Source organism: Peromyscus californicus, unplaced genomic scaffold (assembly GCF_007827085.1).
Source record: "Peromyscus californicus insignis strain IS unplaced genomic scaffold, ASM782708v3 Scaffold_21__1_contigs__length_65335640, whole genome shotgun sequence".
Lineage (NCBI taxonomy): Eukaryota > Metazoa > Chordata > Mammalia > Rodentia > Cricetidae > Peromyscus > Peromyscus californicus.
This window is the reverse complement of record NW_026294514.1, coordinates 60923238-60943501: the sequence shown is the minus strand read 5'-3', so window position 1 is coordinate 60943501 and position 20264 is coordinate 60923238. Positions and strand designations below refer to the sequence as shown.

At 46.2% G+C, this 20264-nt stretch overlaps 1 protein-coding gene across 2 annotated transcripts; it reads left to right on the top strand.

The window, feature by feature from the left end:
* The first annotated feature begins 297 nt into the window (after positions 1-297).
* Positions 298-20057, top strand: Spp2 (secreted phosphoprotein 2). 2 transcript variants are annotated; one of them, XM_052749301.1, is made up of 8 exons: positions 298-1635; positions 1728-1852; positions 5596-5715; positions 6869-6976; positions 10417-10471; positions 11584-11634; positions 13857-13952; positions 19999-20057. In XM_052749301.1, the coding sequence occupies exons 1-7, from the start codon at positions 1569-1571 to the stop codon at positions 13940-13942; spliced, it is 612 nt and encodes a 203-aa protein (XP_052605261.1). In that variant the 5' UTR covers positions 298-1568; the 3' UTR covers positions 13943-13952; positions 19999-20057. The 2 variants fall into 2 exon arrangements, with proteins under 2 accessions (XP_052605261.1, XP_052605262.1); XM_052749302.1 differs by lacking the exon at positions 6869-6976.
* Positions 20058-20264: the final 207 nt, after the last annotated feature.

Sequence of the window (20264 nt, the reverse complement as noted above, 5' to 3'; positions counted from 1 at the left end):
GCCAGCAAGCAGACTCTTCGCCATGGAGCTCAGTTTAGAAACCATGATGCCATAAGAAATTAGAAGGCAGCTGTGAAGTTCGTGGTTTGGGGATCAGTTGAAGATTCCATTTTTACATTTGTTCTAAATTTAGTGATCTATTCGCCACCCCTCCCCGTGCAAATAATATGACAGCAGAGATGAGAAAAAGGAAGTGACCTTGGGGAAAAACGCATCTTTGTTTATGATGCAGCCACTGCCCACTGGTTCTTGCTCAGTGTGTTTCCAGGTCCTCCTGTTAAATGGTCTGTGATGCTCTTTATATGATTTTCCAGGGACTGTGCAAAAAGCGATACGATGCTTCACTTACTGCCACCTAATTCCGAATATCTTGGACCAGGCATCTGAGGTTGGAATAGCAGAAAATTGCGGGGATGAGTGTGGCACACATTTCTGCACATTGGAGGAAGAACAAGAAATCACCATAGCATGAGCATGTCTGGATGGCTTACGTTTAATCTTCTGGGTTTACAAGACATGATGGAATTCTGCAGGGGCATTTTAAAAACCATCGCTTTTTAGCTCTCCTCAGAGCCCACCCTGCATGCCTGGTGCTAACACTTAATTACAGCCAAGAGAATCTGAGCAATCCAGCGCTCCCTCCTCACCCCAGCAAGCGTCAAGCAAAATCAATAGCCCCGTGCTGGCAGCACGAAGCTGTTGTCGCCTCCTTCATCCCCTCCGCGCATCTGCAATTGCTTTTATTACTGCAGTTCATTTAACGAGACCGGAGTGTTTGGAGCCAGATGGTGATGTTCCTTCAATCTGGAAGAGTCTAATGGAATTGAGTTCAAACCAGGTTAAAATTAATGGAATTACACATTTTAGTGGTCATTTTCTCTTAGCAGCACGCTCTGGGTACTTGTTATACAGCAGAAGTTAGTGCCAGCTTCAAATGAAGGACCTGAAAGACAATTCAGTGAGACCTGGTGTATTCATACACTCCCTCATTCAACACATACTTCATTATGCTCTGTGTCACAGCCACGGCCATTGTGGTTTCAGAATCATGGTCCCTGTCATGCACCGGGGGTGGCAGGCAGAGCTAAGCAGGCAGGCAAAATCACTCTGCGTGTGCGCGGTCTCTAGGGCGGGAGGAAACTGGCATCCAGAGTCGAGGGTGCAGGAATTTGAGGGCCAGGTAAGGAATAAATACACAACTGCTTTAAATTCACCATTTTGTTGGGTCTACAGTTCTGTCCCCTCCCCCAAAGAATGAAATGCAAAGAGAGAAAAGAGTCACCGTGCATGGAGACCCGAGCTTCTCTGGATGTCTCCTGCTGTGGGCTAAAGTCCCATGGAAAGGTCCAAACTTCAAAAGTGGCCTCAGCCTGGACCTTTTCCACAGGAAAAGTCAGCAGTAAATATTGACACCAGAATCAATCATCGCTGTTGAAGTTCCGGACTGCTCCAGCCAGCCAGGGCAGCCAGGTCGCAGGTGACAAGGATAAGACAGCCGCCCTCAGAAAGAACTGTCATCCTGAAGCTGTGGAGAGGCGTCTCCTGGGCCCTGGGTCACAGTTCTCAGGATGAAGTGGGCAACGCTGCAGACGCTCGTTATGTTGGTGCTGGGAATGTGCTACCGGTGTGCCTTAGGTAAAGGACCCACTTAGCCACCTGCTCTAGGGGATCAGAGCCCTCTCCAGGTTCCATCGCCTCTCACTGCGGCCTCTGTTCTTGCTGTCCAGGTTTCCCGGTGTACGACTTCGACCCTTCCTCCCTGCAGGAAGCCCTCAAGGCCTCAGTGGCAAAGGTGAACTCTCAATCTCTGAGTCCTTACCTGTTTCAGGAGACCCGGAGCTCCCTGAAAAGAGTGAGTGACTGGGGAGGGACCCCTTCCCCCACCTTCTTTGACATCTCTGCCATGTCCTTGCTTGCTTTCTTGAATAGATCATTTTTATCTTTTTGTTTACAAAGATCACAGCCGGTCCTTTTTCATGTTGACTGTTTCAGAGAAGAGATTTTAATTATAGTTTTTGCCCCGAGGTTCTCCAAGCTTCTTGGGACAGCTGATTCTTCCTTCTGTGTTTTGCCTCTGACCTTGGCTTCTCTCTGTGCGTGTCCTGGTTTGGGGTGAAGAGTTCTGAAGCCCTCCTGGCTCCTAGGATGCTGTTGGATTAGTAGGAGCTGTTCTAGTGAGGAGACTCTCTTCTCACTCAGCTTTGGGTTCCCAGTGTTTATAGGAAAGAAACCCTGGCTTCGGAGCCAAAGAAATGCCCCACTTTGTCAACCTTATAGTGCTGTTTCCTGATCACCCAGAGAACTGAGCAAAGTGACTTTATCTTGGGCTTGCTGTGACTTGTTGTAGCAAAAATGAAGGGGAAAGGGAGCAGTATCATAGAGGAGCATCTCTCCTTCCTGCCCCCTGTCCTGAGGATTTCACTGTCTTCTTATTGGCTTAATGGGGCTCAGAGGAAGGTAGGGACAGAAATGCTCTCCAAGCAATTGATGTTTACGCCAAAGATTAGGAAGAAATAGAGCAGATAGGCTCATGGAGACAAGAGTGGAACCACGTGGCCACATGACCAGGCCGCCACTACCACCACGGAGAGGCCATACTGCCACCATAGTCTCTACGGCTTCCTTTCTTCTCCACCCTACTCTAGACCCATGGCTTCTTACACTTAGCTGTTCCTCTGCTGCTCAACAGAGTGCACACTGTGCTTTCCCAGCTTGCCTTCATGTAGGACAAGTCCCTTTGGCCTCCCTTTTCAGACACTGGTTCCGTGTTTTCTTTTCTGAATGCAAAGCAAATTCATTGACCAGCTTCAGTTGCCTTTTATAGCTGGGTGTGGTTATGACGATGTGGGCTGAGCTATAATGAGGCACCAGCCCCCGGACCTGACTGTCAAGGCTGGCACTGAACACTATTGTGGGGAGGCACTTGGAGGCGGGTATAGGCAGCTGCCAGCCAAAGGCCACACTGCTTCTGAAAGAAAGCTACACCAAATGAAGTTGCCTCTTTCTCCAACCCTGCTTTTGCTGGCATCTAGGCCATGCTCTGTTGGCACCGGATGCAATTCTTTTAGAGTGTTGTAAAACCCACATCCTCTTGCCAAATTTGCAGATCAACAGTTTAAATTCACTTATAGTTTAGCTATTGCTCACTATAGAACAAGGCAATTCATTAAATAGGAACACAGGGAAACATGGCTAACCCAGAATATTCGGACATGTGGCCATCTTGGCCTGACTCTAGGCTCATGTACTTAAAGATAACTTATGTGATCCTAACAGATACTTAGTGAGATACTTGCTGTCTCAGAGTATTGCTCCCCCACCTCGTGCTTTTCTGCCTGTTCCTGCTCCTCCTTCACTCTCCCCCATCATTTGAGTGTATTGGTCAAGCAGCATTCTCCATGATCGTTCCTCAAGCTCTGCATTCCACAATGTCGCAGGAAGTGCACACAGGGCCACCGAAGTTTCTGCAAAATTACAGAGCAGAGATGGCCTTTACTCCTCAGTATTGTGTTCTTCCTCCGTGAGGGAGACTTACCCAGGCTTCCTCACTAGCCAGATGGCCTTTCTTCTCTGCACCCCCTTACAACCCCATCAGGAAACTACGGCATCTGACAGTGAGCAGCAAAGTGCCGAAGGCTGCTTCCGCCGCTTGCATCCAATGGGAGGAGAGCTAATTAGTATAAAGACAGAATTTGGAATTCCAAGAGAAGCCGAATACAAGGTCCTGGAAACCCAGCCCTCTAGCCTGGTTGCAGAAAGAATGAAAAAGTATGTTTGAGAGAGAACCATAAGGGTATGACCGAGTGGATGCTGGCAGCAGAAATTACCGTGGGTGGACAGAGAAGCCTGGGTTGCCTCCGTACTCTGTAGACGTCCCATGGCTGACAAGACTACAGCTTGTCCGACATTCCCCATCTCTCCAGCACTGCAGGAAATGAGGCTCCCCTCTCTACACTGCGCTGGTAGCATGGGTCAGACTTTGTCCCAGGACACTGGGCTCTGCTCTTCCCTCAGACAACAAGGCCTGTCCTTGGAGTCTCTGCTTACATTTTCCCTCTTCTGGAAGGTTCTTCTGTGTCTTTTTTTTAATAACACAACTACTTCCTCCCTTTCCCCCATCATCACGCGCTTACTTGCTGTCATTCATCGGTACGAACTTCCAGAATGGTCTTGCTTATTATTATTTATTTATTTATTTTTTGCAGACATTTGTGGGGTGGTACCCACTCTGGAATCACAGCTGCCTGACTTCTTTACTGCCCTGCCTCAGGTGCCCAGGGCACAGGGAGGGGCTTGGTGCATCATAAGATCCCCTGTTCTCAGACCACCCAGTTTCTTCAGGAAGTTTGAAAAAAATTAGAGAACGATGTAGATTTAGTCATAGGTCAAAAGTGCTCAACCAGGGGATGGCCTGTGGCTCGTTTACTTATTATAGGAATTGGTGGACATGTATGGTGCCTCCATTAAGAAAATGTCACTTCGAGTCCATGCAATCTATTCTTGCTGTTTTCTAGACTGAACTGGCAAACACTAGGCTCCTCGGAAAGATCAAGAGAGGGGTTCCCAAGAGCTTTGGGGCACAAGACTTTCACTGACACATTCAATATGTAGCCTTATTTTTGTGAGGTCTTTTTTTTTTTTTTTTTTTTTTTTTTAGCTTATTGGTGCCTAGTACAATATACATTGTAGATTCATTAGAATGGAACTCACTGCCCAGGAATCTAGGATTTCTGCCCAAAGAACTCTTACTGAATGCATGTGTTCTCTACACAAGGCACATCACAGTCTCTTACTCTTGATGCCAGACAGACTCTAGCACTAGCCTGGGGACCAAGACAACCCAAAGAAAGCACCCAAACGCCAATCACAAGTTTCCCAACAGAACACAAGCACTGTATTCACAGCGCACAGGCTGGAACAAGAAGGCAGACCACTTCACCTCCTCCTTCCCGTTAGTTGAGGACATGTACATTGGGTAACTCAAAGCTTTGCCAGTTCGAGTGTTTCCAGGAACAATGGCAAAATCTAAGTGACTAATTTAGGAATTACAAATAGTATTTGGTGACTAATTTAGGAGTTACAAATAATATTTGGTGACTAGGTCAGTTCATAAGTACAGACTCCACAGAGAAGGAATTGTCAGTGTAAATCTTCAGAAGCAATGTTGGCCTTGGTGTGAAGGCATACATTCTGTATCATCCCTCCCTCCCTCCCTCCCTCCCTTCCTCCCTCCCTCCCTCCCTCCTTCTCTCCTTCCCTCCTTCCCTTCCATTAACTATTGTTTGGGGACAAGATCTCTCTATACAGGCTAGGTTGGCCTCAGCTTGGAACTTCCTGCCTCAGCCTTCTGAGCGCTGAGATTTGAGGGGTGCCCGCCACACTCATCTGTGGTTCCACAGTTGTCAATGTTGTGTGGCTTTTCTCTATGGGCTTCAATGTGAGTGCATGTCACCACATGGATACTAAGATAACACATAGCTTTTCCAGTGAGTAGGTGATTCTGTCAACATTTTCTCATTGGGCAGAAAGAATCATATCAGCACCATGAATTTCAAAAACATGTCTATTGCAAATCCATGCTTTGCTTTTGTGAAGGTCAATGTCCTGGATGAAGACACCTTGGTCATGAACTTGGAGTTCAGTGTTCAGGAAACTACATGCCTGAGAGACTCTGGTGATCCCTCCTCCTGTACATTCCGAAGGGGCTACTATGTGGTAAGTGACCCAGAAAGTAATGCAAGGGAGACCCTCACTACTTCCATGGCCAGGAGAGGGTCAGGGGTCACCAAAGGAGCCTGGCCACTGCCTGTCTGGCACTCAATCACACACTGGGTCACTACAGCATTTCCTGCCATGAACTGGGTGTTCTGTGCTTAAGGGAGTGAGCTCTTGAGCTAGGAATCTGCAGTCTTTGGTGATATTGGTCAATTCTTTAACCCTTACTGCCCCAGTGTCCTGTTTTCTAAAGTACAGATGAGCTCTCCCATAAATATTCTATCAGTCTCACAAGGTGGGGATGGTTTGTATCAGGCACAGTGGATGCAAAGAGGCCCACAGCAAAGAGAAGCCCCAGCACATCTGAAACTCTACCCAACATGAGTGTGAAACTGTGAGCCTCACTTTGGTACACTGTCCATAATTGAGCATTGCCTGCAGAGTGTCTCCCCTTCTCCTTCAGGTCACATGGCCTATTTGTTTCTGCATTCCCTGTGACCAGAATGGTCAGTCGTTGTGGGGTGGGACCCTCACTGATCAGAAGGAAACCACTGGTCCAGATCCAAAATATTTCCAGCCAAATGAGTGACTTCCCGAGGTCCATTAGAAAGGGAATAATTTGGTTATGTATCTCATAAACTTCAATGGGATTCTGTCTTACAAAGGTCTGTCACAGGCATGCACTTCTAATTAAATCTTAGTGCCAAGTGACTTATCCATATCCATATATATGGCATATACACACACACACACAGAGATATATACATGTGTGTATATATGTATATATGTGTGTACGTACATACCTATGTATGTATGTATGTATGTATGTATATGTCATATAGTCAAATATGTGGCCATCTCTCCCACTTGTTTCTGTTAAAGCAAAACTAGATTTCAGACAGCCCTTTTTTACTCATGAGGGAAGGCGGGCTTTTCTCAGAGACTGGTATTAAACTCATGGAGATATTTAAACATTCTTTTTATTGCTGCTTAGTTCTGCAGAGTGTTCGCTTTGGAAAACTGAACCACCTCTGTGAATTTCCCCTTTCTGCCTCATTTTGCAAACCCTGCATTATTTCCCAGTTTGTTGTCCAGGGGCTATAACCCCTCCCACAGGGTGCTGAAGAAGCAACTCATGACTCTGTCTTTGCAGCCAAGAGCTGCTTGCAGGAGCACCGTGCAGATGTCCAAGGGACAGGTGCAGGATGTGTGGGCTCACTGCCGCTGGGCCTCCGCATCTGATTCCAACAGCAGCGAGGAGGTATGATGGGGGCCTGTCTCCTTCCAGCTGGGTCTGGGGATGGTCTGTGAAAGCTGAGCAGTTGTATAGGATAGCTGGATCATCATTGGGACGCCAGGAGACAGAGTTCTGCGCACACAGCTGGATTCTCCCTTGAACAACTACTGTCTCATTTTCCATAATCCTTACTTCTCTCCACCTCACTTCCCCAACACAAAATACAGCAGCACAGCTCTTACCTCAAAGGGAATAAGAAATAGTTCGTTTGGGAGCTAAATGTAAGTGATCATGGCCTGGGAGCACAGATTCAGTGGACCCCAAACGCTCTGTCCCTGCGTGGTAGTTTGCTTTTTTATTTCATGTTTTTATAGGCACAGAACAATTAAAGTACAAAATCAAGGGATTCTCAACAACGTTTGTGTAGATGCAATACAGCAAAGAGGGAAAACCGTTGGGGGCCTCGGATGCATGTGATGTCACTTTTAGCTTCGGGGTTTCTGGGAGCTAGGGATCTGTACATTCCCCAAAGGATTTGACTTGATGATCACAAGGATGTTAGGCCATACATAGAGGTGGGCAATAAAAGGCTACTGGGGGCTAAGATAGACCAAGGGAATTTGATCTAAACCAGAAACTTTCTAGCTGTCCACAATCACCAAAACATAACCAGTCAGCATATTAGTCAGGGTTCTCCAGAGGAACAGGGCTGGTAGAATCTCTCTCTCTCTCTCTCTCTCTCTCTCTCTCTCTCTCTCTCTCTCTCTCTCTCTCTCTCTTCTGTTCTCTTCCTCTTCCTCCTCTGTCCCTTCCTCTTCCTCCTTTTCCTTTTAACCCTCTCATTCTCTCATTCTCCTTCTTTCTCACTTTTTCTCCCCGAGATTCAGGACTTGGTTTCAGAGCATCACTTACTAGATTTCAAAGTCTGACACCCAAGTCTGTAGCTCAGTGGAGAGCACAGAGGCGTTTTTTTTGGACCAGTGTTCAAAACTGTTAGATCTGCAGCTCTAGGTCAGGATTCTTAGCCTTCTTTTAACCTCCATGATCTTCAACTTCTTCACGTATTAAATGCTGAACAATAAAGAGACCAGCTGTCACCAGAGTTTTTAGGACAAAGGCCTGGGCTGCAGTCCCAGCAGGTGTGGTGGGGCAACCATTCCAATAAACCAGTGAAAGAAACAGTGAAGAGCAGAGAGAGATTTGTTTAATAGGGCCACCGTGGGAAGAGCAATAGGCCAAAGGGTCCAGTGACCTCCATGTCCATCTCTGAAGTCTAGACGTGAGTCTAGAGTCTAGGTTTAAAGAAAAAAAAAAAAAAGGGAGCAGAAGGTGAGAGGCATACGTATGACTAAGCAATTCTTAGCAAGATATGGTGCCCCCATCACTGACTCATCATTATTTCAGCCCCAATCTGCCCTGCAATCCAATCGAGTAAATTGATAAACTATTAATCACTTTCTTTGCCGAAGGGAACCAGCCTAGTTCCTACATGTGATGACTTCTATTCCAGGGTGCAGCCTCGCCTTCAGGATAATTGCTCTGCAGGGTAGGGTGAGGGGCATCCTTGAAAGTTTTGATCCTCCTGGAATGGAAAATGACCTCAGGTTTAGGATATTGACTTGCCTCTGAGCCTTCAGCCTTGAAAGGGAATGAGATAGGTTAGATAAACACTTCCAGAGTGATTGACATGCTAATCTGTAGTGTAGAGACACCTTAGAGCCTGTCTTCATCCTCCCTGTGAGCCCAAATGAGGCGTCAAAGGATGTGAAACACCAACTCCAGAGTCTGATGGATCATAGATGTTGAGTCAGTGGCAGAAGCAGCCTTTTTGTCCCTAATTGCTGTGGACAATGTATTAGTGACAAAATCAACTTAAGGGAGGGTTCCTTTGGGCTCACAGTTTGAAGGGACAGCCCATCATGGTAGGCAAAGCATGGCAGCAAGGACAGCCTTAGCTGTAGTGACAGGGCTGTGAGGTGCTGGTCACACTGTGTCTGAAGTCAGGAAGTAGAGAGGTGTGGGGGTGCTAGTCCTCAGCTGGCTTTCTTCTTTTCCCCATTTTATTCATCCTAGGACCCCATGCCATGGCATGGCACCACTTGCATTTAGTGTGAGACTTCTCACTTAAACCTATTCATAGACTCTACAAGAGGTGTGTCTCCTAGGTGATTCCAAATCCCATCAAGTTAACAGCCAACATTAGCCATGACAAAGTGGTTTACATTATTACTATGAAATCAATGATATACATTTATGACTTGATCTCCTATTACGTCCTTGACAACGTTTCCTACTAGACTGCACCTTCTGAGGCTGGAGGATGCTAGTTTTCGTCTGCCTCGTTTGTACTTGATGCCAGATAGGTGCTCAGTAAATACTTGTTGAAAGAATACAAGAATGCTGAGGAAGAAATGGTCAGGAATACGGCACAAAGAAGAACCTTCTAGACTCCAGTGGTGTGATTAACATCACAGTTATATCATTTGCTCATTTGTAGTGGGGTAATATTCTTGACTGGTGTTTAAATCTTTTCTACTACTGTGCAGCTGTATAATAATTTTCTCTACATGTTCTATTTTTATTCAGTTTGCCGAGATAGAGCTTTATTATGAACATTATATTAAAAAGTGCATAAAACTCTAACTCAAGAATTATAGCTGGGCAGTGGTGGTGCACGCCTTAATCTCAGCACTCGGGAGGCAGAGCCAGGCGGATCTCTATGAGTTCAAGGCCAGCCTGGTCTACAGAGTGAGATCCGGGACAGGCACCAAAGCTACACAGAGAAACCCTGTCTTGAAAAACCAAAAAAAAAAAAATTGTATATGAGCATTAATGCCCTCTGTAGAGTCCACATACCCACCCCTTGGCTGTTTCATAATGAAGTGTGTGGACTGTGGAGTTTTCTACAAACTGCTATTAATCTCATAAGTGTAAATTGGAATTCTCACAGAGACATTTCCTCTAAAGCTCTATGTTTTGACCTGAACTTGGTCTAATTATCAAGTTCCACTTCTGCTCTGCAGCATTTAGAAGCACAGTGAAAGCTTTGGCTTCGACTGAAATTTCATGTAACTTGCTCTTCTCCATGGGATTTCCTGCCTTCTCCCTCCCTCCCTCTTGCCTTCCTTCCTGGCTTCTGTCATTTCTTTTCTTTGTGGGAAGGGCAAGGTCTCACTTTACAGCCCAGGCTTGTCTTGAACTCACGATCTCCCTGTCTCTGCCATTTGACTGCTAGGATTCAGGCATGCATCATCCCACCTGTTTTTCCTGAGTTGTCTTCCTCTGAAATTGTTTTAATTAACTAACCACTGAGCCATCTTTCCAGCCTCTTACTGTGCTCTCTTTAATATACACATTAGATACCACAGAGACCTACCCTTATTTCACTGAATGCATTATATATCCAAGTTCTCTATGTAGCATTTACAGTTTTCTCTTTCATCCTGATATCTAAACTTCTCTAGATGACTTTTGGGGACATGGCAAGATCCTACAGACGGAGAAATGATTATCTGCTTGGTAAGTTGAGAACTATGACCTTTAAATACTATTTGTTTTTTTCCTTCATACAACTTCAAATCACAGTTCTCTGGGAAACATTTCAAGCTAGATATGTCTAGATCTTCTACAGATAACCTTTGAACAATTAAAGTCATTACAAAAAGCAAACACTTGGTTTTACTTCTGTTCTTTCTTATCTCACTGGGTAATGATGCAACCATTTGCTTAAGTATTTCTACAGAGTTTCCCATACAGGATTGCATTCAGTGGTCCCAGCTACGGGCCGGTAGGGTAAATGACAATTTCCCCTTGTTCTAGTCCTGTTTCTGTTGCTGGGATAAAATACCACAACCAAAAGCAGCTTGAGGGAGGAAAGGGCTTATTTGGCTTACACATCTCAATCATGGTCTATCATGAATGGAACTCAAGGCAGGAACCTGGAGACAGGAACTGAAACAGAGGCCATGGAGGAGTGCTGCTTACTGGCTTGCTCTCTATAGTTGCTCAGCCTGGTTCCTAATACAACCCAGGACTGCCTGTCCAGGGGTAGCACTGCCCATAGTGTGCGGGGCCCTCCCACATCAGTCATCAATTGAAAAATGCACCCCCATAGACTTGCATACAGGCCAATCTGGTAGGGGCATTTTCTCAGTAGAGGTTTTCTCAGATGACTTAGTTTATGTCAAATTGACAAACAACTAACCAGCATATGCATTAAGAGGGCCTCACACTTGAACATGCTCATTCCTCCCTCATGCACCATCCATGCCGTAGGGTCTAGAGTGTGGTTCTGTGCCCAATCAGGGTAGACTCAGCCATCTCCAGTCATGTGACCGGCATTCATGTCACTGTCTCTCAAGGTGTTTTGGTTGGGTCATAGAAGGCTCTCTACTTCCCCTCCCTATGCAATGTTTAGTTGTAAATGGCATCAGGTTCATGCTCTGCCATTTAGAAGCCCTTTTTTATGTTTCTGATGAGATTTCCTATTGGCGTTAATGTCAATAAACTCCTCTGCTGTCATACACGGCTCCTCTGTCTTAGGAGCCTATTTGCAGGTTCAGCTCCAGGATTACAGCACTCTCTGGAAGTGGGTGGGGAAGACTGGCCTGATCGTTGTTAATGTGTTACAGGTTTTCTTTCTGATGAGTCCAGAAGCGAACGATTCCAGGACCGGTCACTCGGTAAGTGGTCTGTTTCCTCCTCCTGGGAGCTGCTACTGGAGCCTTTGCTCATCAGCAGGGCCCACACTGAAGCCGCCACACAAAGGACAGACCCTGAAGTAGGAAATCACGTCAACAAACCAGAGCATTAATGTATAAATTTGCTTTGTAAACCGTGAGAAGGGAACATTGAGACACTGGCTGACACAGAAGTCACCAGAAATCAAATATTAAGTCAACTTGGAAAGTCATCACTGGCCTTTCTTCTTGTCCCACCTGGAGCATTTTCTGGGCCACCTTCCTTCTGACTATCTCCCTCCTTTACCAGACTTGACCAGACTTCTCAGTAAACGAAGAAACTGGAACTTTAGTCCATCCTTGTACGGTCAGTTTCCTTATTCCAGTCTTCTGGGAGGCTCTGTCAGCCCTGTGGTCACCACTTACACCCAGAAGAGCTCAGTTCTGAAAACACTGGGTGTTAATTGACAGACACAGAGTACATCCCCCACACTTGCTGCTTACCAGGGCTTCCCCCTCTGACTCTCACACCCATACTGTGGCTGCACTGTGTTCTCACCCTCCTTGGAGGCTTTTGTAAGGTACTTCTCTCTATTTCTACAGATGTTTTTCCATTCAGTGGTCCCAACATCTCTGCAGGCAGGAGGGGCAGAGGTTCCCCTTAAGAGGGCCTTGAACTTGTACGCACTTATTCCCCCTGCATGTGTTATCTGAGTTACAGGGGCCAGTGTGTGGCAGTGTTCCCCTTGAAGGGTCAGGACCCAACCTCATCTATGTAGTCAGGGTGGACTCTGTTGTCCCCAGTCATGTGACGAGCACAGAGGCCAGGACTTTGAACCAGGTCTGTGCATTCTCCACACTTGTTTCCAGCATTGTGAAATCCACCCTGTGTCCAGAGCCCTGTTACAATAAGTGACACCGATATCCACACATGTCTCATCTTCACGCTCCAATTGATCCTGAGTGCTAGAAATTAAACCTGAAACTTCAGTTTTTAAATCCCCCCAAGGTTTGTCTCTTTGGGAGAACATACACACACACACACACACACACACACACACAGAGTTGACATAGCCATGATTACAGCTCAAGTGTTCTTTTCGACATTTCTTACAGAACTGCCTTCAGAATCCACAGCCTAGTCCTTGAATGTCTGCTATAGTAGGAACTGTTAGATCTTGGGATTTGATTCTGGAAATGGTCAAAAACAGGAAATAAATCTGATGAGTCGGACTTTTAATCTACATAGGAACTTTACTACCGATTGCTACACACCAGCATATTCCCAAATTCAGCATCTCTGACAGCAAGCCATCATTATCTTGTAGTTTCTGGGGTGAAGAACATAGGAACAGCTTAGCTGGGTATCTCTGAATCAGAGACTATATGAAGAGGTAGATAGGTTATTGATGAGCCTTTCAATTGATGTTGACTGGGGACAAAGGATTGGTATTCAAGCTCCTGACTTGGTTGTTGGAAGGTCTCAGGTCCCCATGGGCTTTGAACTGAAAATTAGTTTCTTACTACATGGGTATCTTGACAGGGATGTGTGAGTGTTCATAAAACATGTCAAATTTCCCCAGTGAGGAGAAAGAGGAAGAGAGAGTTAGAGGGCAAAAGACAAAGAACACTGGAGGAACAAAAAGAGACAGAGACACAATCAGACAGACAGACAGACAGACAGACAGACACACACACACACACACACACACACACACACACACACACACACACACACACACAAAGGGGGTGGTGTACAGAGAGAACAAGGGATGAAAAATAGAGTACAGATGTAAATTCATGCGACCAGTCCTCTTGTGTGTGTCAGAAGGCATCTCCAAGCCAACACTTAAGCACATTTGGGCCTTGGAGCATCGTTAATGCAGATGTACAGCTGTCTCCGAGATGCCTTTGAACATAATGATTTAATTTCATTCCACAAATGTGTCTGACAAGCTTGGGGTGGCTTCCACGGAGGACTGAAAGAGAGATGTGACAGTTCCTGCCCTTGAGGGCTTGCAGTTGCGGCTGAGGGTGTCACGTGGGCTAAAGAGTGAGAAGTCAGCTCTGGGGGCCGCTGGGACATGAGAGGGCCTGAGGCTTGTTGGGGAAGACAAGAGATGGTGCCTTGGGTGTTCCGTGGGCAGTGAGGGCTCTGGCTGTGCTTGACTTGTTCTCAATAATTCATGCCTGACCAAGTCTCTGCTTCCCCCTTCCATCTTTAGAGACGGTGAGAAGGGGACATCCTCTTGCATATAGAAGGTTCCAGAACCTCCATCACAGAGCAAGAATAAATTCTGGCTTCGAGTGACATCCTGGAGGTAAGAGAGAGCACTTACATTATGATCATTTAGAAGCACAAGGAACCTGGAGTAAATGCCGTGGCTTCGGAGGGCTCTGGCCCTCCTTCCCATGCTCCTTAGTGTCCATTCTGGCTTTCCATTGCCTCCTGCCTCCTCCAACCACTGTGCTTCCATCTCATGGACCCCCGTCTTTCCCCCGTGGCATCTGCTGCTACTGACATGGTCAAGTTTCTCCACTTTACAAACCACAGAGAGAATAGGCCCTGCTTCAGCCAGCCTCTACCCCAACCCTCCTTCCCTCCACTCTTTCTTCCCAGGAGGCTCCATAACGTTTTTCATGGAATCCTCTTTTTGTCATTTCAACACTGCTGGCCACGTGTACTCTCGCAGCCCCATTCTTTCTCTCTTCTGTAGATCACGCTGCCATCTCTTCCTCTTACTTGTCCATCACTGTCATTGATGGGTAGGCTATCTTCAAATGTGTCGCACTGTCCCAAGATCGGGGTCCTTATGTCAGCTGCCTGTGGGAGGCACTGGCCATGGGTCTACTGTGAGATCCAGAAGTTCTGCTACCCTCCTTTCTTTTGATGCCATTGCTACCTACCTAATTTTCCCAACTTAAAGCTCTGGGGAGCATCACTGAGCATTCTTCTCTGTCCTTCCTCATCTCCTGGTATCTGTGGGATGCCAGGATGGTTGTTGTACAGGCACATTTATCTGACTACAGCCTGCCCCTTCCTTCCTCACTACTGACAACTGACAGCATCCCGGCCCCAGGGCCCCATCCCACACTGCCTGCCTTGCCTGCTGTCCTTGAGTTTGTCCTGATAGATGAGGAGCCCTTGATCTTCCTCTGCTGCCCTCTGATGCTGACTTCACTTGCGGGGTAAAGCAGAGGTGTGCAAAATCAGACAGTGAGAAAAACAGAACAATGGCTTTTACACTTTCCCTGGTGCTTTGGGGAGCTGTAGGCCGAGCCCCGGTCTACTAAACTGTCACTCAGCATGGTGGAGTCTCACCGCTACACACATTCCCAATCACCAGGCATGAGAGCAAGCAGATAAGTGTTCTGAAAAGTCACAAGCATCAAAGGGATTCCATGAAGGATGCAGTTAAAAGGAAGCTTACGATCCAGTTGCAGAGGCTGGACAGATGGCTCTGTGGTTAAGAGTGCTTGTTGCTCTTGCAGAGGACCTGAGTTTGATTTCCAGAACCTACAGGGTGGTTCACAACCATGTATAACTCCAGTTCCAGGGATCCAGCCCCCTCTTCTGACCTCTGTGGACACCAGGCACACATGCGGCACACATACATGCATGTAGGCATTCACACACATAAAATAAGAAAATCTTAAAAAATTAAAAATTAAATAAAAGGTTGGAATTACAGGTGTGGATTCAAGGGCAGCCATGTTTACAGGAAGACACACAAACTACTAACAAAATTACTAACAAAACCTTAGCATTCATGCACTTTACATTTTTAAAGAAAACATTTATTCATTTTATGTGGATGAGTGCTTGCCTGCCTGTATGTATATGTGCCTGGTGCCCTCAAGTACTGGGAACTGAACCTAGGTTTCCTGCAAGAGCAGCTCTTAACTGCTGGCCATCTCAGCAGCCCTTTGCTCATTTTATAGTGTGTACAATACTGCATGCTTTCAGACATGATCTGAATGCCCCAAAGGCTCACAGCAGCCTTCCTGCTTTAGCTCTGCACATGTCTAGCTTTGTCCTTCCCCTCCCCCACACCCCTGAGCTCCCATGATGCCCATGTTCAGTTCCCAGCACTGGAATGGTAGTTCACAACCATCTGTAACTCCAGTTCCAGGGGATCCAATACCCTCTTCTGGTCTCTGAGGGCACCAGGCACACACATGGTGCACATACATACATACAGGCAAATACTCTCATTGCTGAGTTCAGGGAGCTTCCTGAGCATTCATTGCAGGACCCTGTAATCAGTCCACGACACTGGGCACATCCATGCTCAGTGTCTTTTGAGCAGGTGCTGGGATCTTTCACATGCATGGCATAATTAATTTTAACGACTTACAATTTGAAAGAAGTCAACTGACATTTTACTAAAATAGAGAGAAAATTCACTATGGATGCAAGCGGCAGATTTTCTTTTTAATCTAAAAATAAAAACCAGCTTCTTACTGAGATCAGGAAACTATGCATCATGAAGAAAGAGACTCATCACATTCTTCACATACATACAAAGAAAACTGCCCCAGTAGAGCATCTGGAGCGAGGGCAGGGTGTGGGGAAAGAATTCTCAGTGGGTCGGCTGTGCTTTGTGTATTGATGATATGATTACCTCGAGTGTGCATGCATGCATGTGTCACAATAGAGTTGCCTCATCTAACATCTGCAAAGAAATGAATCACCTCAAACACGTGTCTTTAAACGCAGCACAGACTGAAGGCCAAATGCAGCAGCTTTGGCCTGTACATTGATTTTCGCTAGTGTCCCAGTTACGTCTCTGCCCTCGTGTGACCTTTAGCAGGGCAGGTTTTGAAACAGTCCACCATGTTGCAGAGAGTCACAAAATGAAGCTAGTCATAGTCACACAATGGGTCTAGTGAGGAGGCAGCCCCGGTGTGCTCTGGGCTCAGCTGGTCTCTTTCTAAACCTGCACCGTGGCCTCTAACAGGCATCCAGCCCTGAGATCAGGGCTCAGCACCTCCAAGGCTGTGTGTCAGGCTTGATTTATTTTTCTTCCCATTAGACGGTGAACTTTTTGCAGGTGCCTTACCTAGCCATCCTTATTATTTTAGTTCAATGATTACTGGAGGTATCCCTAGTGTCTATATAAAATTATTTATGAAAATATCCTTTATTAATTTCATTAAATAGCCAGGATAGAATGAGTGGGTGATTGACCATTAGTGAGATTACTATTTTTAAATTGTGAATGAATCACATTTTTCCACTTTATCATGAGCCTGCCCCAGTCCCTGGATTAAAATAGAAGCTGAGGAAATGTGTCTGTAATTTAATAAATACTGTTCTAGGCTCCTTTAAGGTTGCCGCAAATGATTTAATGCATGAGTAGAGAGTGAAACGTACTATTTAATAAAGTAGCCATGGCATTGTTTGTTAGTGGGACTCCAAAATAGGAAGTTTGGAAAAACCAGGGCCCAAGTCTCATGTTGAGAAGGATCTGCTTGAGAGTTCTACACTTTCTTAATCTTTGTAGTGAGACAGTTCTGTCTTGTCAACTGTGGAGTGGCCAGAAGAATCTGAGCCAGGGCGTTTTCTTTATTCTGCCCTGTGGCTGTCCATAGGCTTGTTAACTTGTCCCCAAGAGCAGTGGCAGAGGCAAGTGTAGACAAAACATTTCAGCACAATTAAAATATCACCACAGGCAGGTCTGATGGTTTTGCTCTATAAGCCAATAGTGAAAAGATCAGTCCCATGGTTTTCCCACTCATTTCTTCAGCCACTGTTGATCAAATGTCCTCTCTGTGCCTAGCCACCACACCCAGGAAGGCCATCACTCACATGTTTAGTCCCTTCACACACATTGCCTTATGTCAATTCTATAGCAATCATCTGTTTCTTAGAGAAGGGGGCAAGGTGCTCAGACAGGTCCTGCTTGCACAGATGCTGTTGGGATTGTTGTTTACCTTCTCATCTCTGCTTCCTACACCTCTGTTTTTTTTCTTATGATACATCTCTACATGAAACTTCAATGTTTGAGATCCATTTATGATGTGCTGAGCGGCCCTATATGTTCTTGATAACTAGCCATAACTTGAGCAGCGTACCTACCACCACCAACCAGGTGGGGGCACTGTTCCCTAACACCTGAGACACCTTGGCCTCTTGGGGAGGGATTTCATTGTTCATGTTTCAGACTCATTAGTGAGAATTTCTTATCATCTCCAGAACATACTCACCTACCGAAGGGATCCAGAACCCACAAGAAAAGAGGTGGGGAACCCCATCAGGGCCCAAGAGGCAAGAGCCTGATCACTCTCCACTTTACCCTGGCTTTCATTCCTGCACTCTGCAGCTCTTAACAATTGTTTTACCAGGTCCAGTGAGCTCCCGAGAGCTGCATTAGTTATGGTCTACACATGTGAGAACATGGACTTGCTAAATCACTGCATCAACGAGAAACGTAAGGGGAGGCAGTGAGTAGATGAAGGGCTGAGGTTCAGACCCTAGGGAACGTGATCATTTGAGGAGCAGGAAGAAGAGTGCTCTATGAAGAACAGGGAGTTTTGGCCAGAGTGGGAGCCAGGGAATGGAGGAAGTCTCAGCAGCAACTCGGAGCTGTATTCTTGACAGTTCCTTAATAGAGTAGTATGCAACACAGTTTCATGTGTGTTTCTGATTAGACACCTTATTGAATGTTTTTGTTGAGTCTTCTTTTTTTTTTTTTTTTAACATTAAACGCATGCCCAATGTGTTGTAACTCTGGCTAGAGAAGAACACATCCAAGCTGAGCCTGGTGGTGCAGGGCAGAAATCCCAGCTACACAAGAGGCTGAGGCAGGAGGGTCACAAGTTCAAGACTTTCCAGGGTTGCAGAATGAAAATCAACTATCAGAAAGGCAATGGCTGCAGCCCAGTGGCAGGGTGCTTGTACAGCATCTGAGAGACCAGGACTCTGTCACCAACACACAAAACATCACACACACACACACACACACACACACACACACACACACACACACCCCACACACACAGAACCGTAGAACATATAGGTTTGCCCATAAAGTCCGCCCCAGCCTTCTTGGACTTAGGAATACTACACAACACTACCCTGGCAAGACATTTTAAACAGTAACCCATCAACACAAAGTTAAAACATGGGAAAAAATCCACAATAGCAAATAAACTTTACAAAGGACGCTTGTTTCGTTTAGAACATGAGAATTGAAACAAAAAGATAAGATGTTTCCTCACTGAACCTCAGCGGGGCGGGGGGCGGGGGGGGGGTCCACGACACAGACAGGATGTCTCAAGGATTGGGTCACTCTAAGCTTGTCCACAACCGAACAAGAGGCCATGAGAATTGACTTGGGGGTACAAGCAAATATGAGTGAGCGGGTGAACCCACAAACAGAGCTGAGACTGTGGACTGACTGTGCCATGGTATATGCACTCTGTAGCTGGTGTATCCTCGGCTCCTTTGAGCATCTCTTGCTCTATGTCTCTTCCTATCCTCTTGAAATGCAGTCCATATTGTCTGAGTTCTGAAGGGCCCCCTAACCTGAAGGGTGTGTCTGAGCTCCCGAGTACTATGGCACATGGACAATGACTCCAGTAGTGTGGTCTCTGTCTGTACCCCTTGTTGGTGTCCTGGTTTCCTACCTCACACAGAAGGCTCACACAGTAAGCAGTTCTTACTAGACCCTGGGTTTCACCTCCATCCCCAGGTCCTGTCCAGCTTACCTGAGGGCATTTCACTCACTGCCCTCTCCAGGAGCTGATTGCCTTGAGTGTCTGTAGTCAGACATCTGAAACCTCAGAGACATCCATCTTCTCCACTACTTTCTGACTTTAAATATTTTGGGATGTCAATGCTGTCTTTTTTTAATCTCTACAGTCCTCAATGTTTAATGTATTCTTGCTTACTGAACAGATTAACTGATGGATGAATGAGTGGGTGGATTTGTGAAAATTTCATCTCCAGCCCCATCTCCTCAGATTACCACCATGTCTCGTCAGCCACTGCTTTCCTGGGCTCCTCCATCCCCCATTCACAGGCCAGCACCTGGCTAGAGTCTTTGCAAGGAGTCTCTCTGATCCTTCCTGCTCTGAGAAATGAACTCCCTTTGTGAGGCTGTGTCTTTGTCTCCTGACCAGGTCACCTCATCTTCCTGTGGTGTCTCTCACCCACTCTTTGGTCTTAAGCAGGCTGCTTTGTGTAGCTGTTCAGGTCTCCTGTGGCATTTGGATCACTTTTTGAGCAACTCCCAGGAATCCCAGGCCGGGCCTCCAATGCAGGGATGCTGATGCACACCAAGGTGGTCTAACCTGCCTCTCCTCAGGGATGCGGATGCATATCGTGGTGGTCTAACCTGCCTCTCCTTCTCTCTTGAATAGAATCCGTGACAGGAAGAGAAGCAGAAGCAGCCATGAAGAAAGGCGTGTGGCAAATTGTGTAATTTTCTCTTTGATGAGTTCCACTCTGCAATAAATGCCTTTCTCTTCCCAAAAGACTCTCTCATTGTCTGGTTCGGAAAAGAGTATCATTAACTATCCAATTTCAGATGAGAAACTAATGTCACAAGGAGGGTGTTAGGGATGGAGACTCACAAAGTAGCTGTATTTCATGTGTTTTTGGCCAATGCACAATGGTTGTAAATGCC

What these genes read in the sequence shown, in the direction of transcription:
- Spp2 (XM_052749301.1), top strand. Translation starts at nt 1,569, where the DNA reads ATGAAGTGGGCAACGCTGCAGACGCTCGTTATGTTGGTGCTGGGAATG. An exon ending in TCCGAAGGGGCTACTATGTG is followed by an intron (nt 5,716 to 6,868) that starts GTAAGTGACCCA and finishes CTGTCTTTGCAG; the next exon opens with CCAAGAGCTGCTTGCAGGAG. An exon ending in GAGAAATGATTATCTGCTTG is followed by an intron (nt 10,472 to 11,583) that starts GTAAGTTGAGAA and finishes AATGTGTTACAG; the next exon opens with GTTTTCTTTCTGATGAGTCC.